Source organism: Anser anser, assembly GCF_964211835.1.
Source record: "Anser anser genome assembly, chromosome: 22".
NCBI classification, from domain to species: Eukaryota; Metazoa; Chordata; class Aves; order Anseriformes; family Anatidae; genus Anser; species Anser anser.
Window position 1 is genome coordinate 5,614,733 of NC_139743.1, and position 24,246 is coordinate 5,638,978.

Genomic DNA, 24,246 nt, shown 5'->3' on the forward strand with positions numbered 1-24,246 from the left:
AAGGAACCAGGGGTGCGAACTGAAAGCTGGGTTCTGGGTGGGATGGGGCTTCCCGCGGGGTCTGCAGCCCCCTGATGGTGTCCCCCTCCTTCCCCCGGTGCCAGGGCAGAACGCCTGCATCGCCCACCCCTGCAGCCTGCTCTGCCTGCCCAAATCCAACAATGGCCGGAGCTGCAAGTGCCCCGAGGGGGTTTCCAGCTCCGTGCTGCCCACAGGGGAGGTGAGGTGCGACTGTCCTCGCGGCTACGTCATGAAGAACAACACTTGCCTGAAGGAAGGTAAAACCAGGCTCAGTTCCTGCTGCTGCTTTGCCTTGCGAGGTGGCAGCTTCTGCTGTTTCAAAGCCTCTCCTGCTGCCCTTTGGACAAGGAGACAGCCTGCTGTCCCAAAACGCAGCGTCATGCCTCATGCCGACTTGTTTTTGTTTTCCCCTCTGCACCAGAAAACACGTGTCTGCCCAACCAGTACAGATGCTTCAATGGGAACTGCATCAACAGCATTTGGCAGTGTGACAACGACAATGACTGCGGGGACATGAGCGACGAGAAGAACTGCCGTGAGTGTCCTGCGCTGGCGTTCGCCCCTCCAAATTTAGATGTCTGCTGTGGCGGCACTGCACCTGAGCTGACCGCTTATGCTCCCTGTATAGTCAGGGGGAGTAAGAGGTGCTCCCAGGGATGATATCCCGAGCTGGCCAGGCAACCGGTGCCCTGCATCATTTGCCCATTGAGTTTTCTGCCCTGGCTTGCAAGCAGTGGGGCGGGATGAGTTTCAGCCCTGTTCCCCAAAACTGACATTGACGTCAAAGCAATGCTCCAGGCTGCATTGAGCGAGGCTCTGCGGGATGCTCTCCCTCTCCTTCATGCATGCCTGTGGTGGCAGGATCTGTCCCCTCCCCACGACCCTGACCTCCTCCTCCTCTTCCTCTCCCCGCCGCATCAGCCACCACGGTGTGTGACGCTGAGACCCAGTTCCGCTGCCGGGGCTCAGGGACCTGCATCCCGCTGTCCTACAAGTGCGACCTGGAGGACGACTGCGGAGATAACAGCGATGAAAGTCACTGCGGTGAGCTGCCTCCCGGCCTGAAATTTCCTTCCCTGTCCCTGCGCGAGGGATGAAAGCCTGATGTCGGGCAAGGCAGTGCTGCTTCAGATCCCCTTGTGTTCACCCTGGCCAAAAACCACCTCCTCCCATCGTGTTCTGGGCAGGAGATAAGGGATGCAAGAAGCCAGCGAGGCCGTGCAGTGATTCCCCCCTTGCTGCGGTCTGGCAGGGAGGCTTCTGTGCCGCTGTCATCCAGCTCCTGCTCTGCTCCTTGGGTTCCCCTGTAACTCAAAGCCAAATATTTGGGAGAGATTAAAGGCTGACCTTGGGCAGCCGCCCAGCAGACGCATGGGAGGCGTGGGTTGCTCGGTGTTCCCGTGTTTGTGGCCATCCATCTCCAGCTCAGCGATTCAGAGAGGTCAGTGCTGAACTGAAGGAGAGAAGACACTGGTAAACAGAGCAGGATGGGACCTCTGGGTCGTCCAGGGCTAGGGACAAGGCAGGAAAAGCTGCTTTTATGATGGCTCTGCTTTGCAGGGCTGCATGGGCTGTTGCTTCTGAACCATCAGCCTCCTCTCCTCGGTCCATCGGCTGCGTGAAATTGTCTTCCTCCTCTCCCCCAGCCCCCAAAGCACCTGAAAAGTGCCTGTGCTTGTTTGCAGAGGCTCACCAGTGCAGAAGTGATGAGTTCAGCTGCAGCTCAGGGATGTGCATTCGTCTTTCCTGGATGTGCGATGGCGATAACGACTGCAGGGACTGGTCTGATGAAGCCAACTGCACCGGTAAGCACTTTGATGTCTTTGATAACCTTCTGCTGCCGTCACTCCTTACAGGCTCGCAACCTCTCCAAACAGCATTTGAGGGCTTTCACTAGCGTGGCTCTTGGTGAGAATGGTTTTACACCATGTTTTGCACCACCACGGGCTGCTCCCAGTGCATCCTCAGCAGCCCGAGGTGCTGCAATGTGTCGTGCCACGGCGGCCGTGCCTTTGAAGGCGCACTGAATAGCGAAGCGGGGCCGTGGCCGCCGGGCAGCCAAAGGATACTTGTGTGCAAAATGGGTTCCTTTGTTGCAGCAAGGCAACAAACAGGGCAGTGTGCACTGATCTCCTTTCAGAGCTTGAACTCTGACCGGTTTCTTGCCATTAAGCACGTTGCAGAAAACAGGCATTTTCTGCAGAGCAAGAAATTGCGGAGAGGCTGCAAAGGAGAGACAGATTTGTTGGGGAGGTGGCTCCTCTTGTAAGCAGCCTTGCTGTTCTCCATGGCTTCAGAAAAGTGGGCGGCATGGCTATGGAGTCACAAGTGGCAGATCTGCTCACTTTTTTGCTTATAACTCACATGGATGCCACCCGGTTGCAAGAAACGCTAGTCCTCACCTTGTGCATCATGCCCTGCACCTCTGAGCCTCGTGCTCTGACAGTCACAGCACTCAACTGTCCTCAACACCAGTGTAAAACTGACCGTCTCCTAAAGTCAACACCCAGATAGAGCCTATTCCTCATCAGAAAATCCACCAGATAACAATGTATTGGTCTTTTTCATTAAAAGAATAATAGTACCAAAACAACAACACACAAACAAATATTTGCATGATTTAGAAAAGGCTTTTGAGAGTAGACAGTGCTTCATTCCACCAGTGAAATCCATAAGGTCACATTGTAAAGCGATACACAGGAGAGACCAGATATCAGCCAGCATCAGAGCAGATGGGCTGACGGGGCAAGGGGAGCCCCGCGGGGCCCACGAGAGCCCCCGGGGGATGGGAGCCGCCGTGCTGAGCTCCTGCATCCTCCCCCTGCAGCGCTGAACCCGCCTGGAGCACGCAGGGTTTGCGGTGATGCGCTGGGGACTGGGGTGGTTGGTATTCCGTGTGTGTGGCTGCGCGAGGAGGTTTAATTTATATTGGTAGCACTTATCTCTCATATGAGTTTCTCCAGAGAGAATTACTACAGGAACGGAACCTACTTCAAAACGCATATCGGGTTTGTAAAGCCTAAAGTTGAAATTATCTAAGAGGATCACAATTATTTGAGAAACATTTCATCTGACTCCACTGGCTGCATTTATTGCTCTTATCTAAAATAATTACATTTCACACGGAATACCTAATAGAATATTACTGCCACAAAACTGTAGCATTCAGAAATATCTGCAAGGACACGTCACTAGCTAACCTGAAATTCACCAGCATGCAATTTAATTAAGTTGCACATTGCTTTTCTTCTCAATAGTGACAAGTGCTCTCCTGGTTGAAGAGCGGCATTTGTCTTTAAAGCGACAACGTACGTTAGGCTTCAACCAGCATCCCCCACAGGCAGATACTTCTGCAACAGGACCCTAAAAAAGGCTGGGGCCCTGATCCCCTTGAAACCCTGTCCTGGTTTCAGCTGGGATAGAGTTAATTTTCCTCCTTGTTTTTAAGAGACTTGTATTTCTAGGTTGCTGTGGGAGCACAGAAAAGCCTCGCCTGCCTTAATTCCAGACCATCCCCAATGCCCCTCGGTGCCACCCGTTCCTGCTCACTGCCTCTGTCCTGGTGTCCCTGAACAGGGACCCTGCCACCCTGGCAAAATTTTGCTCGTTTGCTCTGCCATTTCTTGCCATCAGCAGCAAGATGCAGCCACAGTCACTTGTGCCCACACTCGTCTAGGGTTGGGATCAAAGGGAAAGAGGCTCCCGGCTTTGGAGAGCATTAGTACTACTGAGAAGCCTCTGAAAACCATCCCTGGGGCACAGCGGGCTTGTGAGCAAATACAACAGAGAGAAAAAGATCACAGCATAGCCCAGGGGGGACCCAGATTCCCAGCACTGTCTTGCCTGGGTGTGAACTCGTGCCACAGAGATGTGAATCCGTGCTGGGACCCGGCACGACACGATGCGCCGGTGCAGAGGGAGGGCGCAGGGCTGCGTGGTGCTGAGTGCCCTGTGCTCAGCACCGCTCTCTGCTCTGCTTCCAGCAGTGTCCCACACCTGCGAGGCCTCCAGCTTCCAGTGCCTCAACGGCCACTGCATCCCGCAGCGCTGGGCTTGCGACGGCGACGCCGACTGCCAGGACGGCTCCGACGAGGACCCTGCCGACTGCGGTACGGCCTGGGGACATTTCTGCAAACCCAGGGAGACGACCCTCCAAAAGAGGGCAGATACAGGGAAAAAGGGAGTCGGGGCTGCGCTGCGGCTTTTTGTATCGAAGAGAAAACCAACAAAATCCACCTAATTCTGATTTTTTTCAGAAAAAAAGTGCAACGGCTTCCAGTGCCCCAATGGGACTTGCATCCCGACCAGCAAGCACTGCGATGGCATCACCGACTGCTCCGATGCCTCAGACGAGCAGCACTGCGGTGAGCACCCGGGGGGCTGGTGGGGCCTCGGCAGTGAGGGCTGCCGGGCTCAAGGCATGAGGGAAAGGGTATCGGGACATTATCGGGTGAGGGCAGTCTGTGCAGGGACAGCGCTCAGTCTGTTGGCCCTGGAAACTTTCTGTAGCTCCGTGAAATCTGGACGCTGAGCTCGGGTTTGTCCAAATCAGTGTCCTCCCTGCTGGCAATGCCTGCCAAGACGCCATCCCCTCCTCCTGAACTCCCCTTTCCCCAGAGCCCCTGTGTACCCGCTACATGGATTTCGTGTGCAAGAACCGGCAGCAGTGCTTGTTCCACTCCATGGTGTGTGATGGCATCGTCCAGTGCCGAGACGGATCAGATGAGGACGCCAACTACGCTGGATGCTGTAAGCATGATATCGCGCATCTCAGGGCACTTTGCACGAGGAGGGATGGAGAGAGAAGGGAACCAGAGGCGTGGGGAGGGTACCAGAATGCTGCCAGGTCACCTAACAGTGGCCCTGGACTCTAATACTTTGCTTTCTAAAGTCCAGATGGTCTCTGAGGGTTCACCTTCCTTCGTCCTCCATGATGGGATTCCCGTAGTCTCCATGCTAACCCTCTGGTTTCCCTCCATGCCACCCCTGCAGCCCAGGACCCCGAGTTCCACCGCACCTGCGACCAGTTCAGCTTCCAGTGCCAGAACGGCGTGTGCATCAGCCTGGTGTGGAAGTGCGACGGCATGGATGACTGCGGCGATTACTCGGACGAAGCAAACTGTGGTGAGCAGTACCTCGAGGTCCCTTGTCACCCCCTTTGAATTTTGGGGCCCAGAAAACAGGCTTCTTTCTGTTCTGTATACCCCCACGTGCATGTGTGCACCATCCCACTTGCACATTGCAGAGCATCTTGTATATAGATCTCTGTCATTTTCTTCTTCTTGCAAGTAGATAACTGGAGCACACTGAAAATCCGATACGGCAGGCACATGTTGTGCTTGACTAAGCCTTGTGTGACCATATTTACTCCACAGCTTCCCGGCCCGCAGCAGAGAGGCAGCTTACAGCCAAGCTCAATATTTATCAATGTTCCCTCGGTAGCTTTAGGAGCTGTGCGGAGCCAGACGAAGCAGCTGCGGCTTCATTTCCGAGTGGCAGGGTTTGCTTCTCCCTTCCTGCCATGCTCTGGATGAATTTCACCGTCAGCTCTGGTTCTGAGATCGTAGGTGGTGTCCGGCCATGGAGCACCCAGCACGCAGACATTGGGGTGGTGACACCAGGCCAGGGAGGGCTGGGAGGAATGGGGATGCTGGAGAAGAAGAGAGAACCCACAGTTGTGTGTGGGGGATGCTGGGGTGATGCTCTCTGGGCTGGTGCTCCTGTGCCCCAGCTGTGCTGAAGGCTGCTGAGATGACACTGGGGCTCACAGGGCTCTCCTCTCCTCATCAGAAAACCCAACAGAGGCCCCGAACTGCTCCCGGTACTACCAGTTCCAGTGCGGGAACGGGCACTGCATCCCCAACCGGTGGAAGTGCGACGAGGAGAACGACTGCGGGGACTGGTCGGATGAGAAGGAGTGCGAGGGTGAGGGCCCACTGTGCTCCGTAATACTCTGTGTGCAGGACCCTGTGCCAACCCCACGGCCCCAAAATCCCCCTCGTATGGGACTTCTGCCTTTCTGAACCCCCTGATCGGGAGCTGCGAGGACACAATGCAGATAAAACACGGGGCTTGCGATGCCTGGCTTGCTCCCTGCTCCCCTCCACCACGGGGGCTGGCTGGCTTCTGGGGGCAGGCTCAGTCTGCACCCGTGCACAGGAGCAGCCCCCAAGAGCCGCTCCGTTCGGTGTCCTTTCAGGCTCCCCAGTGGTTCCTGTCACCGCAGCCGCCCCGCCGACGTGCCTGCCCAACCACTACCGCTGCAACAGCGGTGCCTGCATCGTGAACAGCTGGGTCTGCGACGGGTACAAGGACTGCGCCGACGGCTCCGACGAGGATGCCTGTCCCACCTCCCGTAAGCTTTTCTCTTCCTCACCCCCTTCCTCCCGAATGCCTGCCGGCACCGCTGCCTTGCACCCCAGCAATTTGCATCGCAAATTTGGGCACCCCAGCGGGAGCCATCCACCTGCTGGATGGGAAGACATTGCCATCTAGTGGAGTCAGGACCTGGGGACAGCTTTCGGTCCCTCCTGCTGGCAGCCTTGGGTGCTCTCCTCACTTCTCCTGCCCGCAGGCCCCAACGTGACGGCCACCTCCCCGGCGCCGCGGGGCCGCTGCAGCAGGTTCGAGTTCGAGTGCCAGCAGCTGCACAAGTGCATCCCCAACTGGAAGCGCTGCGACGGCCGGCGGGACTGCCAGGACGGCACGGACGAGAGGAACTGCCGTAAGTGCGGGGCCAAGAGCGTCTCGCCTGGCTCCTTCCCTTGGGATGCTCTTTGCGAGGACGGGAGGGTTTATCGCTGGTGGAATCCATGCAGTAAAAAAGGAAGAAAAAAAAAAAAAAAGCCCAAAGCAGCAGTGCCTGTTCCGTTAGAAGTCCAGCTGTGGATTTCATAGAATGGATTTCATTTCATTTAGGTTGGAAATACCTGTAAGACCATAAGTCCATCCATCACTCAGTACTTCCAAACCATGTCCTTAAGCGCCACACCCACCCGCCTCTTAAATCCCAAGATCTAAGGAGGTGACTCTGCCACCCCCCTGGTGGGATAAGCCCCGGGTTTTCCTCATGGTGGCTCTGTAGTCATGCCGAAACACTTTGCCAGGACGCAGAATGCTTTTGCACCAGCACCTGGCACCACGAACAGCCCCATGCCGGTGCGGGACCCTCGTGGCGCTGAGCCCTGCACCCTTTCTGCCTTGCAGCAACGCACAGCACCCTGCCGTGCCCTCATGGCTACAAGTGCGAGGACGGCGAGGCCTGCCTGATGGTGGCGGAGCGCTGCGACGGGTACCTGGACTGCTCAGACGGCAGCGACGAGAGGAACTGCACGGGTAAGCTGCCGCCCGCTGCCCTTTCTCCTGCACACCCCATTTCCCAGCTATTTTCCATCGTCACCACCACATCTGGTGGCCCCGGGGGACAGGGGGATGTGTGCTGCAGCTGGCCCTGGGCAAAGAACCGCAATCGATCGCTGTCTCTGCCCAGCCGCGAGATGCACCATGGTCCTACTCACCTGCTCGGGGCCTTGAGCATCAGTCAGGTTTTAGTTCCTTAATTAAATATTGATTGGGAGAGGCTAGTTGGTGAAGGGGGGAGGCACTGCGGAGATTCATGGGGAGTCTACACCCAGGGAAAACCATCTGTTTTCCCTTGGAAAGCTCATCCGGCTGGGCTCGCCCATGCCTCTCCCCTTGCCCCAGCACACTGCTGCCCAGATTCCCAGTCTCAGCTTTGGTCCTGCTGCTGAACACGAGACATGACATGGACAACCCCACAGAGGAGCCCTGGGTGGCTCACAGTGACAGCACAGATCCAGCACACAAGTAGAGAAGTGACTTAGCTTGCACTGATACCCTTCCAGAATGACGTTAGAGAGTATTTCATCAGCAGCCATGCTTTATCCTTCCTTGGGAAAAGAGGGTGTTTGCATGATGCAGCACAAAGACACCCAAGATCTGTTCTGGGGAGCCCTAGGAGCACCAGGGGGATGTTCCTGCTCTGCACTGCCCACCCTTCCCCACCCAAATTACACATCTAATTTGCATGTTTCAAACACTCCCCTCAGTCACATTACTGTTTCTACCTCCAGATGTTGTGGGTGCCATGAACAAAACTCCCCTTTCTGTTCCTGGCAAAGGGCTCGTTTTCCTCCAGCAGACTAACTCCCCCTCTTGCTCCCCCAGATGACACCATCGTGTACAAAGTCCAGAACCTGCAGTGGACGGCCGATTTCTCCGGCGCCGTCACTCTGACATGGGCTCGGCCAAAGAGGATGTCCTCGACCTCCTGTGTCTACAACGTGTATTACAGGTACACCACTTACTGCACGACCCGCGGCTGGTTGTGGCAAGGAAAGGACAGGAGAAACACGAGCAGAGGTAGCAGCACGCACGTATTTGCAGCAAAGCACCGTACCGAATCGAGCCCCAGAGGATGGAGCTTTGCAGTCTATTTCTGTTTGGAAAATCTTCTAATGCTTCGTTGCAAAGCAGACCCAAAATAGCAGCAACTAGGGGACATTTGTGAAAAGCTGTCTTTGTTTCCTTCAAATTGTTTACTCGGACAGAAATGTGGGTATATTGGGTTTTCTGTTTCTGCTTGGGTCTCGTCTTTGTGGGGCTGCTAACAATGAGAACAAAGTCAAGAAATTAGAGCACAGCGGTTATAGCAAACCTCAGAGGACGGTGCTTAGGAGGCGCCGAGCTATGTTTGGTTCGGGCTTTGAAACAGCAGCTTTTCAAGCTGGTGCCGTGGCTTTACTGAGCAGAAAACTAAGCAGCAAGCCCTTAAAAGACAGAAAACTGATTTCATCCTTTGGGGCAAGCTGCATCCCCCTGTGTTACTGAACATATTCCTGACTGCAGGGGTCTGACTCTTGTGCAGGACGGTCGGTGAAAGCATCTGGAAGGTTTTGGAAACCCACAGCAACAAAACCAACAGCGTTTTGAAGGTCCTCAAGCCCGACTGCACCTATCAGGTGAAGGTCCAGGTGCAGTGTCTCAGCAGAGTCTACAACACCAACGATTTCATCACCCTGCGGGCACCCGAAGGACGTAAGCAGACCTGCCTGGCTCCTCTTAGTTCTAGCTGGAGGTCAGATTAAGAAAGGGTTGATCAGGCCTTGGGACAAAACTGCAGAAGATAACATCTGCCTTCTCCCTCTCTGGGAGATCCTGGTCACCTCCTGCTGTTCCCCAGAAGACCTGGACACGCCACCTGTGACCATCACTAACACCTTTGTTTCTCTCCCCAGTACCAGATGCCCCCTTTAACCTTCAGCTGTCCCTGAAAAAGGAAGCCGAGGGGGTGGTGACAGGCTGCTGGAGCCCCCCTGTGAACGCCCATGGCCTCATACGGGAATTTATTGTGAGTCCTGCACCATGTTTTTGTATTTTGCATTTTGTAGTGGAAATCCACTGAGAGTGCTGGGCAAAATGGGAGAAGAAATGGTGCAGGGCTGTAGGTAGTAACACAGTCCTCAGGTCCATGGTTTTGTTTCCAGCTTACTTCCGATGTTTGAGTAATAGAAAGACCTGTGGCCCTGTGGGACTGTTGACCATGGAGCCCTGACCCCTTGTTTTGGTCCTCCTAGGTGGAATACAGCAGGAGTGGATCCAAGGAATGGTCCTCCCTCAGAACCACCAAGAACTACACTGAGATCAAGAACTTGCAGGTCAACGCGTTATACACTGTTCGAGTGAGTATTTTCGGAGCTGTCTGTAGGAACACTCTGCATGAGCTTGTTACTGTTCGCTAGGCAGTCCAAGTCCTGCACAGTCAACTAATTGCTAAAAAACTATGTAGTTAAAATTCTGCCCTTTAATGTCAGCCCTCAGCAGGGGCCTGGCATTTGTGCCAACAATGTGTATAGTTTTAAGCCCCGAATTATGGCCTTTGATTTGCTCCTCCTCCCAGGAGGCCAGGCTGTGTTATGAAATCCGTGCTGCCCGTTCCAAGCTCACTGCAACTGCACCAGATCTGGGGCAGAGATAAATTTGGTCCTAACTGTCACCGGGAAAAGAAGCAGATACGCATGTGGGGAAGGCGTGCACATGGGAGAAGCTAGGTAATTATAGGCAGAACTAATAAGGAGAGGAAATGAAAGTCTGCACAGCCAACCTTGGGAAATGTGTACTCTGCCCCTGTCCATCCTCCACGAGCAGGATGAGCATGGGTACTTGTGGGAGCTCCTGGGAGCTGGGATAACCCCCATGCATTAATGTTTTTCTCTGGGTCAGCTGAAGTGAGTCTTTCCTTCCATATTTTTCCTTCCCATGTTAAGTTATTTCCAAATAAATCTTTGGAACTGGATGCAGCTTTCACATGGGCTCCACAGGCACAACTCTTACCTACACTAGGGCTGATCGATTCCAAGGCTCCTTATCTTTATAGACGTTTTATAAAGATCTCATCAGAGAGCGGTTATCTGCAGAGAGGATGCACCTCCCTCCTCTTAGGTTCTTTTAATTGACTTAAAGTAGTCTGCTTTATCTCTGTAATAAGCATTTTATTGCCAAGTAATTAAATTATTGCTTGCTTCAATGTCCTCTTGCCATGAGCTCCGCCTTGTCCATAACCTTGCTCTAACCTCGCTCTCTGTTTGCATTATGCAGCGTTGGTGGCATACATTCGTTCATATTAACTAACCTTCTTATTTGCAAAGGTTGCTGCAGTGACTAGTCGAGGAGTGGGAAACTGGAGCGATTCCAAATCCATAACCACCATCAAAGGCAAAGGTAAATGCTGTTTCGGTTTCAGCCAACTTGGTCAACACAGCAAAAATACTGAATATAAGCCCAAAGTGTTAGTATCAGTGCACGTAACCGCCTCCTCTTTCTTTACTTTTCCCTGTTGAGCATCTGACATTTATGACAATTTATTTTTGCTGTACCTGTTCACTTAACTGGAGCCACCTTGGAGTTCAGTGGCAAGTCTGAACAGGTTGTTGACTCTTCCTCTGAACTCTGTGGCATGCAGGATGCATGTCCCTCTCTCCTGGACTGCAGATGGATTGCCACTGACTTGTGTAGGCTAGATTCTACCTTTGGATAGGCACAATGCATTACCAGCAATTCCTTCAATACCGTTAGCTGAAAGGATGCTAGCTCCTTCTTCTCCCTCTTAGCTTATCACTATGATGGTTGCTGCATTTTGTGTCAATTAGACCGCTAAAAAAACATGGAGGTTCTCAGAAACGATCACGACGTTGCAGCCTGACAGTAGATAAATCCAACCAACACGATAAATCATTTCCCTCTGAAATGTTTTTTGATAAGCCTTTTGAAATTTTTTGTATTCCTGGCAAGTTTTTTTTCCAAACCTATATGCTGATGTCAAAATTGTCTGCTATCTAATTTGTGAGATAAAAGTGCACCCTTGCTGTGTTGACAAAGAAAGGAAACACCGTGCTACTAAAAATGCAGGATTCTTTGTAGTATGGAGGGATGGGGATGTTCTGGGTCTGGTTGGTGACTGTCATAATGAATGTCTGCATTTTGCCTGTCCTCTCCCTATATGTTTGTTTTTTGGGGTTGAAGTAACAGCCGTTTCTCCCTTTCCTTCCAGTCATTCCTCCACCTGTCATACGTGTTGAGGGCTACACTGAGGACTCCATAAGTTTCAGCCTAAAAATGAATACTAATATCAAGGTAAAATTTTAACCTTTACTTCTGCAACTACAGTAAAAGACCTGGGTTGGATATGGGATAAATACTGAATAAGAGAAGCTAGCACCCATTTTAGTAGCACAGTTGCTTTTGGAAACTAATTATTCCGTGCCAATATATTACTTGGTACTCATCAGCTGTCCCAGCTCTCTCTTAATTAGGACGGAAAATACAACTTAGAGACTTAAAATTTTGGCTCTTTCACTCAATACAAGAATAGCTGAACTCATGTAAGTTTATATTGCGTGTGATTGCTGCTTGACAGGTCAGCGGTTACGTTGTGAACATCTACTGGACATTTGATACACACAGGCAGGAAAAAAGAACTCTGACCATAGAAGGAGAAAAGTCGATCCAAAAAGGTAAATTTAGATATAAAACTCTGCTTAAATCACCTCCAAACAGAGTGTTTTTACTGAAAGCCACAGTTATTGTATTTTATGTTTTTGTAACGGCAGCTCAGCTCAGTACTTTCTGTTTAGGAAAGAGTAAATCCTACTAGGACAAACCAGCAAATCCTCGGCGTCTATTCTTAGGACTTGGAGATTTCAAGGAGATTTGGGATTTATCCCCTAGAGCTGCACTAGCCTTTTCTCATCACGGGGATTTTGTTTGTGATTCCTTATCTACTCAGCAAAAGGTCAATGATTTCTTGGGCTGGTATACAGTACATGTCCCTGTTAATCAGATTATTTTCGGCTTTGGAGAAATAACTGGTGTGCACAGTCAAGATACAGGAATACATCCCAATACAGGCAAGCAATAGGCTGGGCTAGATACCCAGGTGCTTCTGTGTAAAAGAAGTTACTCAGAATGAATGAAAACACAAACCAAGGGAGAGAGGATCCTGGCTAAGACTCTTTAATGATGCTGAACATTTATTAAAGCTCTCACCCTGCCATTGCAGTCCTGGGCCTCACCTAACAGTGCAAATCTCTCCTCTTGCTCAGTGGCCAATTTGACAGCTCAGACGCCCTACGAAATTTCTGCTTGGGCTAAGACGGAGCTGGGTGACAGCCCTCTGTCCTTTGTACACGTCGTGACCGGTGGAACAAGACCGGCGTCACCAAGCCTCAAAGCCAGGGCCATCAACCAGACCGCGGTGGAGTGCAACTGGACCGGGCCGAGGAACGTGGTAAGGCACCGAGTCTTTTCTTTTCTCCCCACCCAGGATGGGGTCTAGCTTGGACGCAAAAAACACAAGAAATAATTAAACAGGATTGTTTGTTGGGACTGAATGCCTTGGAAAAATACATGTCATAAAAAGTAGGAAAAGTGCTTGCTGCCCCTGAAATGGGCTCTTTGCATCACGTCCCTAAAAAGCAACAGCACATGAAAAGTTTGGGTGGGAGCTCCATGCCACGACAAGCTTTGTACCGTCCCTGTTGTCTCCTCCTCTGCAGGTCTACGGCATCTTCTACGCCACATCCTTCCTTGAGCTGTACAGGAGCCCTCACAATGCCACCACGACCTCCCACAACATCACCGTGATCGTGCAGCGGGACGAGCAGTACCTGTTCCTGGTAGGCTGCGTTTCTGGCCCCTCTCCTACCCGCACTACGGGCCGCAGTCCGGTACCAAAGCCCGAAGGCACCCTATTAACTGCTGGGCCGTCCCTTCGAGGTCCGTGTGATGTCTCCCTACCAAGGGCCACCGTCTGACTACGTCGTGGTGAAGATGATCCCCGACAACCGGCTGCCCCCCCGGCACCTCCACTCGGTGCTCACCGGGAAGACGTTTGCTGTCATCAAGTGGGAATCGCCCTACGACTCGCCTGACCAGGACATGGTAATATCTCACAAAAACCCTGGCTCACAGACAGGTCCACTGAAGGAAAGTCTTTTTCTCAGCAAGTTTTCCGCTCCTAATCTGGTCCCGAGGCTTTAACAGCAAAGGTTTAAGGGTATAAATCTTCCCAGCAAGTCTGCAAACTTTACATGGCACAGGTTTAGGTTGCACCTCTCTTCATTAAGAAATACAACCTGAGGTCTTCCTCCTGCCCTTATATGCCCCACTAACTTCATTTTCTCTATCTGTAAGTAGCGATCTTGGGCAGGGATCCAGCTAATCCAGCAAGAGGCCTGAAAACTGACTTTACTTCCCAGGTTCCTGTAGGATGCAGGCATGGTTTAATGCCACTTTTGCCCTCCAGTCTGATGTCCTAATATATGAGTTTGCTAGCAAGTCTGCAGGAAAGTAAGGTCTCCTGTCATTCACCATGCATGCCTTCCCTCCCCCTTCAGTTGTATGCTGTTGCAGTTAAAGATTTGGTAAGAAAAACAGATAAAATCTACAAAGTGAAAACGCGGAACAGCACGGTGGAGTACACCATTAAGAAACTCGAACCGGGAGGCAAATACCACGTGATTGTTCAACTGGGAAACATGAGCAAAGAATCCAGCATGAAGATTAATACAGGTAAACGAGCAAGTATTTGTATGAAATGCTGCCCTACTGCAAAACCCACTGTCAGACTCCTACCAGATCACACACCACAGCCTCCTCCCCTTGTAAGCATTGCATTAGGCTGATCCCAAAAACCCACTACATTTCAGAAGTGGTCCCCGTACTGTTTCTCAACCAGAAGTATCATCACTGTTAAAACCTAACCCACTTGCTGTTTTTTCTCATTTGCAGTACCACTGTCTGCACCAGATGCCTTAAAAATTATCACAGAAAACGACCACATTCTGCTCTTTTGGAAGAGTTTAGCATTAAAGGAAAGTAATTTCAATGAAAGCCGGGTAAGTGGCACTCTTCCCCCATCCTACAAGCAGCGTTTCAGTAAATGCAAGAGCGGAGTCGCTTGCAGGGCTCCTTACACAGAGTCTTTAAGTACATCAGGAGGCTCTGCTCCCCTGGGAGTCCCTGATGAGCCCTCCACATAGAGCTCGCTTCAATTTGCATCACAACCACGGCACTAGTGCTGTTAGATCCAGCCGGTCACCTTTTAAGAACATAATTATCCTCTTGAAAAAGGTCAGCTATCACACGTGCACAGGACTGGGACCAGGCCACTGCCCTACCACGCTGGGAAACGCATCAGTAGCATCTGAGAATTGTTATTTAGACTTTGATAGAAAATCTGCAACGTGCTCTCTGTTGGGGCATGAGCAGGTAGAAACATACATCAGAAAAAAAAAAACATCATCGACTCTGGGCTCCATTTTTTGGATGGCCTTGGGTGGCTGCTAAGAACAGAGAGAACCAGAGGCCGAAATCTCCTCTCTGACCTGGCCAAGGCCAGTGTGTGCTGGCAGGGGTGCCTGGAGGAGGCTCCACTGTTGTTCTCCCCTGGCTGGTAGCCTGATGCACTTCATCACAAAGCTTCAGCAGGGAAAACAACTTTCAAAGGCCCGTCAGAAGCAGCAAAGATGACCTCTGCAGCCGAGTGATTTGGGGTTTGTGTTTTTGTTTTCTCAGGGTTACGAGATTCACATGTTCGACAGCCTGATGAACAGCACGGCTTATCTCGGGAACACCACGGAAAACTTCTTCAAAGTTTCCAACCTGAAGATAGGGCACAACTATTCCTTCACAGTTCAGGCCAGATGCCTGTACAGCGGGCAGATGTGCGGGGAGCCGGCCACGCTTCTCTATGATGAGCTAGGAACCGGTAAGACACTAACATCATCCCCTCTTCCTCAATTAACACTAACTAAAACCTCACAAGCTGACCCAAGGAGGAGTTAATACAGTATTACACAGCCAGTCACTCGGTGGCTTTGTGTCCTAGCAGGACAGGATGGAAGAAACCATCCTGCAATTTTCAGATGTGAATATTGTGGCAATCTGACCATGTTTTGTTGGGTTTGGTCCACTAACACCCTCTTAGGGCACTGCACAAGTAGCATGGGGAGAAAAGTGGCATCAGTTGCAAATGGTGCTTCCCACCCTTCCTGCTCTGTAGGTGAAGACTCCTCTGCATCAAAAATCGGCAAGACCACAGATGTAGCTGCCATCGTGGTCCCGATCCTGTTCCTGCTGCTGGTGACCCTGGGTGTTGGGTTCATCGTGCTCTACACGAGGCATCGCAGGCTGCAGAACAGCTTCACCGCCTTCGCCAACAGCCACTATAGCTCCCGCCTCGGCTCGGCCATCTTCTCCTCAGGGGACGATTTAGGTACGTGGAATCTTGGCATCATTTGGTTGGAAATGATTTGGGCTGGAAAACACCCTTAAGATCATCAAATCCAACTGTCAACCTAACAGTAGCTCTTGGTGTTGTGCCTTGGGATTGCAGGGCCTCCAAATCAGCACAAGACCTAACCTCTTTCTCATGCTTTAGGCCATCCTTGGCATGAAAATCTCTGTGGGTTCGATCTGGTTCTAGGAGGGTAAGCCTGGCCTGGGATATATGTAATTAGTAACCTCACATAAACAGTTCCCAATAATGATAATCAAAAGTAAAATCAAAACTCAAATATAACAAATACAACAACCAGCTAAGGGCCACATGCTGATGCAGTAATTCTGGGGACAGTTTTGGGGCCGGTTTAGTAGTGCCCAATGAAACCAAGGGCAGCGTAACAGAGCTCTGGGTTTGTTTTCCAGGAGATGAGGATGACGAAGCTCCCATGATAACTGGATTTTCAGATGATGTCCCCATGGTCATCGCATGAAGCGCATTTCTGACTGTAAAAACCAAATGGTGTAAATATTTTATTTGATAAAAATAGTTGATTGTTTATTTTAAAAATGCACTTTGAGTTGCAATATGTTATTTTTATATGGGCCAAAAAATTTAAGAAACACTTTGTAGTACTCAACTGTGAATTGCAAACTAGGTTGGTTTAGTAACAAATTGCTTTGATTTAACATTGATTTAGTCTTACAAGGCTATGCTTGCTGGGCATGCTTTTAAGTCTGTGAGATATTTTCTGTTGACTAAATTGGCTACTCATTTTATTTTTCTAAGACAAGAATAAATTTATTTTAAAAAAATTCAGGAGATTATATATGTAGAGAGAGATAAGTAATATAGTCCCTGAAGGTTTTGCTTTTACTTTAAAAAAAAATATCCTTTAGACTTTGTTTTATATGAAAGTATTTTTGTTGTGTTAATTTATTGGGAAATCTGCTTAAGAACAGATTTCCGAAGTCGTCAGACATTGTACACATTATTGTGTAGAACATGTGCCACTTTATCTTGCAAGGCAGTAGTATTTTGGCATCCCCATCATCGTTCTCACCACAGGAATAAGAATCCTTATTTTTTACATATTTTTCCCCGCACTGAAAGACACAATCTTTCCTCAGTCATCCCTGGGCAAGCGCCCAGTTTATGCAATTTTGACCTCACGTGCAGGCAGAGCTGCCCGCGCCGTGCTGCAGCCCCCCAGCATTGCCCAAACCCCTCCAGCGATCACCAGCAGGTGCCAACCCGTTGGCCATGCCCTGATCCGTAATTTATGTCAGTAATGTCACTGCAACAAATGGCCATCCCCTGACTTTGAAGTGCACACCTTAAAATGTAGCTTCCAGGAAACCTTTCCTCTGCGGAGCTGCGCGGAGATGCTAGGATGGTGAGGGACGGAAGGGGGAGCCTCCACTGTGTGCAACTGGAGAAGAGCTTCGCTTACAGATTCTCCACAGTCGTGCAGAGCTGTAATTACTGAGCAGCTCGATTCATCTGGTTTACAGCAGGGATTCGGTGCTGCTTCGGTAGCATTTCCTAAAAGTAGCTGTAGCTGCACCTTCAGCTTTAGAAGTAACATAGATATAATATATTCCTATCACTCCTCATTTCACATTTACTGTAGACATAATACTGGCTAACAGAACTAAGCAGTAGAAATTCTGCTTCCCATTGTCGAGGCTATTTTTTGGCAATAGCAAAATGTGAATCTCACCACGAATCCCACTGCTCGCCAGCCCAAGAGCACCAATACGAGCGGATGTCTGCGGCTCACACCTGGCCGTACTCTATATATGCAAAGCCCAGTAGCTCCATGCCAGTAAAAATACAGCACACTGTCTTGTCATGCTACTTTCTTTGTTTAAACCAGAAGTATTTTTGCTGTGTAAATTACATTATAATTGCAGTCTTCCTACAGATGAAATGAGAGAGGCCAACTATGTTTTGATACACAACTGATCCATTTAATTTCACTTGCAGAAAATGTATAAAAAAAGTTGAGGTTCTGTATGGTTTGATACGCTATAGAAATACTGACTCTATTTTTAATTATTGGTGTTCTCAATCCCGGTGACAGTTTATTCCCCCAAAGTTGGGACCAAACCATAACTAGATTTTATAAGTAGCAGCGAGCTTGCCAAGTTGCAATATTTTTACCTTGTTAGTGGGTCAGGTGCTGTTCACGGGTTAAAAACGTATATAATTCAGCCTAGCACGTAGATCTCAATTTGTCTGGAGTCACAGCTACAGAGAGAGCAGAATCTGACCCAGAGGCAAAACTATTCTAGAAGTGTAAAGCAGAAGATTTAACATATTTCTGCAGGGGACAGCTTGAAAGTAGAGATAAAAAGCATTGCATCTTGTCCTTATTAAGCAAATATTTCTGGCACAGGTAACTGAAAACTGCAGTATAGTATCCCAGAAGATGGTACCTCTCTGTTGAGAATTAATAGCGGTTAAATTCTGCCACTTTACTCCCCTAAGTGAAAATCCTGCTCGAGTAAGGGGAGCAGAAGTGAGCCCATCTCGTGTCTGTATGTGGAAGGCAGATGCCAAGGGGGAACCTCGAAACCACTTTATATTCTGCAGAAATCCCTTGGCTGGATGCTTTCAGCTGGGGACGGGTCACTTCTGGTCACTCTGAAAGGCTCCTTTGTGCCTCAGCAAAGCGACGCTTGCATGGCGCTGAGCCTGTTGCCAGCGAGGCATTTTGCTGGAATACTATATTCCAAAAATATTCCCAGCTAGCTGCACCTCTCCAGTGCAACGGGGGTGAGGGACACCTCGGCGCTCGCTCTGCAGTCGTCCCTACATTGCACGGGGCTTTGGGGCACTGCAGCCTGCAGTCCTTGTGCCAAGCTGCACGCACCAGGGCGCTTCTTGCAATGCACAGACGCTCCCTGCCCTCAGAGGCTTTCCCTTCAGGGCAAAAATCACCACTGTGCTCCCAGCAAAGCAACTTTACAGGGCTAGTGTATTTGTATTTTATATATAAATAGAGAAGTCTAAGCTCCAGGTGGGGAATAAGCAGGATAGATGCAGTTCTGGGTAAATTGTATATTTTTATGAACTTTTGAAGCACGGAATCTTGTTCACAGAGATGTATATGGGGTGGGAGGGTTGTGGTGTATATATGGTACATGGATGTGGATGCATATTTTGTTCTGGTTTTGTTTCAGTAGCCTGATGCAATGTGACATGAGTCCTTACCTGAATTTTTGGGAGGTGACTTGGGTTTACCTGGCAGTAACCCTGTGAGATGTTTGGACCCATAACGAGAAAAGGAGTGGGGAAGGTATGCGGGCTAAGGAGGCACTTCTGGTAACTCGTGTTTGAGCCCACCTCAGATGCCAGCTGGTACTCTTAAGTCCATTTGAACAAAAGACTAAGGCTGAACTCTAAGATCAGGCGGGCTTTTGGATCACTGGGTTTATTTAGCCTCGGTAGGTTTTTTGATTTTTAAAGTGAGAAAGAACAAGGAGGCACCATTTGCCAGGCTTGAGGGTAAAACCACGATCCTCTCAGCCTGAATAAATCCCATTCTCCTCTGTCCATGGGCTGCCGCTGCCATAAAACAGCCAAGGCAGGCATGCATGCACCGAGCCCAGCACCTGCCACGAGCACGAGCTTGTGGCTCCTCGGCCACTCTGCCAGGGCTGGCACCCCAAGGACACACTAAGAGGAATTTCAGAGAGGGGCGAAGGATTTTCTGTTGACCACAGGGGAAATTTGTGCATGTAGGTATTTAATAGCAGAATAGCTGGTGTGCTGCAGGTTCATGCCCCGGGTAAGCCTGCCCTAACTTGTTCCATATGCTCCTGCCTTGCCACCGTGTTAGCAGCAGGGATCTGCAGGTCTAGCACTGGGAAAAGACAGTTCTCCTTGGGCCGAGATCGAGTTGCTTATAGATATATAGGGCGCGCACCCGAACAGAAAGAGGAGGAGAGCACACGAGAAGGATGAAGCACATGCGGTGATGTTCTGGGTGCCGCTGCCATCCCATGGCCTCGTGAGGCTCTAAAGGACCTCTGTGCCTGCAGGTCACCCTGGTGGTCACTAAATGTGACCGCTTCTGACAGTTTCTAGAAATCCTAGAAATCTAGAAAAGGGAGAAGTGACCTTCAGACCAAAAGAACATTTTCCAAATTTCAAGTCTCCTTCAAATGGACTTCAGAACAGAAATGGTGCCAGGGAGGTAGTTACTGTGGGTTCCAGAGAGCATCTTCATTTCTGGTACTAGCTGTGATGTTGATAATTAGTCTTGGGGCAGACTACGAGCAGCCAGTCTCTAATGAAGTTTTTAGACGTAGTATCAACTTCTAATCGGGTTCCTTAAGTGAAGTTTAATACTATACCATTTGAATTGCTACTCTGTCTTTTTTTTTTTTTTCCATTCACTGATTTCTGCTGTGTTATTATTGCACAATTTTGAAGGATTTTTTGTCTGTCAATTTTTTTCCACTTAATAATGATAATAAAAACGGACTGGGTAAACAGAACGATTCCTGGTTTCCATAATTATTATCATCTAGTCCCCACAGTTCCCACGCCTCTCCTCCAAGGAGCCAGGCAGCAAGCACTACCCTTGGAGGCCAGAAAACCTGCAGAGCCTTTGAGTTTCACATCCATGCTCACCGAGCACCATCGCCAGCACTAACCCTGTCTGGTGCCCAAACCACATGGTTCTCCCCGTCCTAGCATCCATCCCCTCAACAATCCCATCCCTGCACTGCATTCCCATTGCTGGTTGAAATGCTGTGTGTGCAAGTACACCTGACACCCCAGCAGCTGAAAGCGAGCAGAATTATGAGTCCCAGAGAGGTAATGAGCAGGCAGCAGTCTCTTCACACGTACCTCATTTTTTAGCCTACATAATTGGAAAGGCAACATGTGAGCTTGGTGGACATAATTGAGGCATGCAAGCATCTTAAGTGTTGCACTTCATTAATGTTTAGCTTAAGGCAACGCTAACAAACAGCCATTCCTTCCTCCCGGTTGCCCCCTTCTTCATGAATGAAGCTGATTTTTCCCTATTGTTGCTGGAATAGATTGCTCTCCCCGGAGGTATGAAAAGCAACACCTAATTCCCATGCACCTACTTTCCTTCGGAGCAGCCTACGTGACTCTTCAGCCTCAGCGCCCAGCCTCACTGAGAAAATCCTGATGGAATAAAGGCTCGACACAAGAGTGATCTGATTAGGCTTCCTAACAACATTTGCAAATTACTTTTTTTCTGAAGGAAAGACTTTACCCCTATTCATTTACTGCCTTCATCGGAACTGTGCCTACCAAGTTACCTTGCGACCGACTGCAGAAATATTGCTCTGAGAGCCCGAGACAGCCTCTCCCACTCCAGTCCCACACCTAAACCTCCCCAGGCTGCCTGGGGATGTTTTGGCACGGCCCCACTGGCTCTCACCTGACTGGCGTCTCCAAAGCATGGCCTGGAGAGCAGCAGCTACAGCTGCAGACTGCGCCCACCTGCCCGGGATGTCTGCACTGCGGGTTTTTCTACCCTGTCTCTGACTCTGCATCTCCCTCCTTTTTCTTTATGACCTTTCCATATTATCTAGCCCCTACATGCAACCAAGAGATTCTTGCAGAGTCTCTATAGTACCCTTGCAAGTAGGTAGAGCCTTGCTCTCCAGCACTTTGGGTAACATAATTAGGCAAAACTCCTGACGAACAACGGCACCTTAATAATTGCTAAGTGTGTTGCCAGTTCTCAAAGAGATGTCCCAGCTTTGCTCATTACATGACCCTGAGACACCCAAAAACCATGGAGGAGGAGGGTCCCAGCCACCAGAGGAGCGCACGGAGCAAAGCCGGCCAGGTGTACGTGTGGCACGGCCAGGATTGCAAAAGCACTTCCCAGCGTGGGTTAAGCATTTCACAAAATAGACGCGCTCTGATCTTGAGAGAGCGCAGCTGAAGGTCTGGCTCGCTGATCCTCTTTGGAGTAAGCAATCTGAGTTTCTCGTGCCAGACACCCGAACGGTTGTGTTTAGCTTTTCTCGGCAGGAAAGATGAAATAACCAAGGATATTTCGCAGCAAAACGCGAGCTGGAATTTAGGACGGGAGAGCCAAGAGCTCCCAGATAGCCCAGCCCCCGGCTTAAGGAGGGAAAAGAGGGTCTGTGTGGGAAGGAAGAGCCATGATAACCATCACAGCCCTGGCTCCTGCTATGAGCCTCTCAACCTGCCAGAAGTGGGACGCAAGAAAACGGCAGCCCAGGGCTCTTCCAGGACATGTGGTTTCTTTCTTCCCTGTAAATTACAGGCACCAGAAGCCCACATTCACCCAGATCCTCCTCTCTGAGCTCGCCCAATGCTCGGCAGCTTTGCTCTGCCCAGGCCCTGCAGCAGAGCTGACCGTGTGCTCGGCACGAGCACCTGCCTGCCGCCAGGCTGGAAATCATTGCGCCGCTTCCCAGACCAACGGAGGATGATGAGAACAAGGCAGCCACAAAGGGAGGAAGGCCAGGAGGACGGTCAGCAAATGGCGAGCCGGGCTGTGAGCTGAGCAACAGTTAATGAAATACATCCTGAAGCTGCTGACACAGTCTGTGCAGGAGGGGAACATGGTATAGAGACGCAGGATTGGGGACAGAGATGGACAAAATATGGCATTCCCGTCACCGGGCTTCAGAGCTCCAGTGTGGCTCAGCCGAAGGAGAAGGCCAATTTCCCCTGGATCTTTCTGTGCCCCAGGGAGGGAAACAGATGCTCTCCAAGGAGGAATTCGGAACCTGAACAAGCCATGCTCAAACCTTTTTGGCACTTTTTCATTCCCCTCCCACTGCAAGAATGGCTGCTCGAGCATTTCGCATTTCCCCAGCCCCCCTGCAATCCCGCAGGTTAACAGCAGGGAGACGGAGAAGAAGAGGCTGGGGGCTCCTCGTGGCCACAGCTTTACACAACACGAGGCAGAATCCATCCCTGCCAGGCTGAGAGGGTCCCTCTGGGTCCCATCTGTGGTCAGGGCAGAGGCCCAGCAGTTCAGAGCGTGCCCTGCCCCGAGCATCCCGCCGGGGCTCCGCCGGCGCTGCGGCAGCGTGGCACGTCCTCGCCCAGCTTTGTGAAATCCCATGGCTTCCCTTTCCCCTGTCGTGGCTTTCTTGAGATCCCGCCGAAAGCCAGGAACAGAAGCCCAGAGGCCAATTCCCAGTTGTTTGTTTTGTCACAAGAGCAGCTTTATTTTTAATCCAGTTCCACTTCGCAGTGGCTCTCTGCAGCTCATAGCCAGCATGCCTATGTACCCAGGAAATTACCACGGCAGGCTCTGAGCTAGTCAAGACAATAGTGCCTTTGGCTCCTCCATTTGGATCAGCACCATCTGAAATGTACTTTTCCTCCTAAACTTATTTAACCTCCCAACCAAGAGCCGCAGCGATGGCGAGCTATTTGTTTCGAGACCAGATCTCCTGGGAGAACGGGCACAAAGAATAGCAGGCAGCCCGGAGAGATGGAAGAGAGAAAATTGAGAAAGGGATTCGAACGCATCGCCCTTGGAGACTGTGCCAATGACCTGCTCGGGTCCAGCCATCATAAATAAATAGACTCCGTTTATTGTCTCGCCAGGCCGGCGAGCACGGTAATGCTTGAGCTGGGTCCAGCGGGTGGGGCCACGGACCGGCACCGTGCCTTCGTGCTGCGCTTGCTGAGACAAAACAGATGTCGGTCACCCAGCGCCGGTTTTGTCGTGTGATTTGCGACGCAGCCGCTCGCATGCGGCTGATGGGAGCTTTGTTAGCGCTACCCCCCCCCCCAAACCGGAGCCAAAAATGTCTCCTGTGGTGGTGAATCCTAAGCAAGTGGCAACAAAGCCAGGCGAGCGGGGTGAGGACGAAGCTCTGTGGGGATGGAAGCACCGCGTTGGGGTGCCTTTGGGGCAGCCCGACCAGATGCTGCACGGTGCTTCGGGCAACGAGCAAGAGCCAGAGCCCAGGGCCGAACGGGTGTGCAGAGCGTTGGGCATCTCCTTCCAAACCCCAACCCATCCCGCAGCATTTAACCTGTTCCGTGGCCGATTCAGCCCAAAAGAGAGTGAATTCGTAGCTGGTCCTGCTGCCACCCACGTGCAGTAGATGGCAGCAGAAGCTTTAGTCACCGGCCACCAAACTCACCAGGATTCCTGCCCCCCCGCCCCCATTTTTTTTTTTTTTCTACTTTTTACTTTTGGTGGCCTCAAAAATTATTAGTTCCAGATGAGCTCCTGCCATTGTAATAGTCCATTTAACCCGATCTACTCTGAGCGGAGTCAGTACGAGTTCAACTGCAGCGTTTGCACATGTAAACTATCCATCAGAGACATATTTCTGCACGGCTCCGGGCATTCCTCGTGCCGCCGAAAAGGGGAAAAGCAGGAGGTTAAAGCTCACGCACGCACCCCCTGTCCTGGCCGTGGGCAGCACTGG

The 24,246-nt window shown here is 50.7% G+C and overlaps 1 protein-coding gene and 1 long non-coding RNA gene across 3 annotated transcripts in view; one reads left to right on the forward strand and one right to left on the reverse strand.

The window, feature by feature from the left end:
- Window positions 1–20,323, forward strand: part of SORL1 (sortilin related receptor 1) — a 42,599-nt gene extending 22,276 nt beyond the window's left edge. Inside the window, exons 22-48 of one of the 2 annotated variants that reach the window (XM_083808652.1) lie at window positions 105–278; window positions 443–556; window positions 943–1,065; window positions 1,707–1,826; window positions 4,008–4,130; window positions 4,278–4,385; window positions 4,639–4,770; window positions 5,014–5,145; window positions 5,812–5,946; window positions 6,221–6,376; window positions 6,596–6,745; window positions 7,228–7,356; window positions 8,209–8,335; window positions 8,909–9,078; window positions 9,279–9,391; window positions 9,618–9,722; window positions 10,689–10,761; window positions 11,591–11,673; window positions 11,957–12,053; window positions 12,642–12,826; window positions 13,095–13,214; window positions 13,315–13,479; window positions 13,935–14,109; window positions 14,329–14,435; window positions 15,115–15,307; window positions 15,602–15,814; window positions 16,246–20,323. In XM_083808652.1, coding sequence (XP_083664778.1) covers window positions 105–278; window positions 443–556; window positions 943–1,065; window positions 1,707–1,826; window positions 4,008–4,130; window positions 4,278–4,385; window positions 4,639–4,770; window positions 5,014–5,145; window positions 5,812–5,946; window positions 6,221–6,376; window positions 6,596–6,745; window positions 7,228–7,356; window positions 8,209–8,335; window positions 8,909–9,078; window positions 9,279–9,391; window positions 9,618–9,722; window positions 10,689–10,761; window positions 11,591–11,673; window positions 11,957–12,053; window positions 12,642–12,826; window positions 13,095–13,214; window positions 13,315–13,479; window positions 13,935–14,109; window positions 14,329–14,435; window positions 15,115–15,307; window positions 15,602–15,814; window positions 16,246–16,313 — 3,590 coding nt within the window. In that variant the 3' untranslated portion in view covers window positions 16,314–20,323. Of the gene's footprint in view, window positions 1–104; window positions 279–442; window positions 557–942; window positions 1,066–1,706; window positions 1,827–4,004; window positions 4,131–4,277; window positions 4,386–4,638; window positions 4,771–5,013; window positions 5,146–5,811; window positions 5,947–6,220; window positions 6,377–6,595; window positions 6,746–7,227; window positions 7,357–8,208; window positions 8,336–8,908; window positions 9,079–9,278; window positions 9,392–9,617; window positions 9,723–10,688; window positions 10,762–11,590; window positions 11,674–11,956; window positions 12,054–12,641; window positions 12,827–13,094; window positions 13,215–13,314; window positions 13,480–13,934; window positions 14,110–14,328; window positions 14,436–15,114; window positions 15,308–15,601; window positions 15,815–16,245 lie in introns of both variants that reach the window. The other variant, XM_083808651.1, reaches the window with a different exon arrangement.
- LOC310885400 overlaps window positions 6,752–24,246 on the reverse strand; it is a 106,999-nt gene continuing 89,504 nt past the window's right edge. Inside the window, exon 3 of the long non-coding RNA XR_014574782.1 lies at window positions 6,752–6,950. This is a non-coding gene — a long non-coding RNA (uncharacterized lncRNA). The remainder of the gene's footprint in view (window positions 6,951–24,246) is intronic.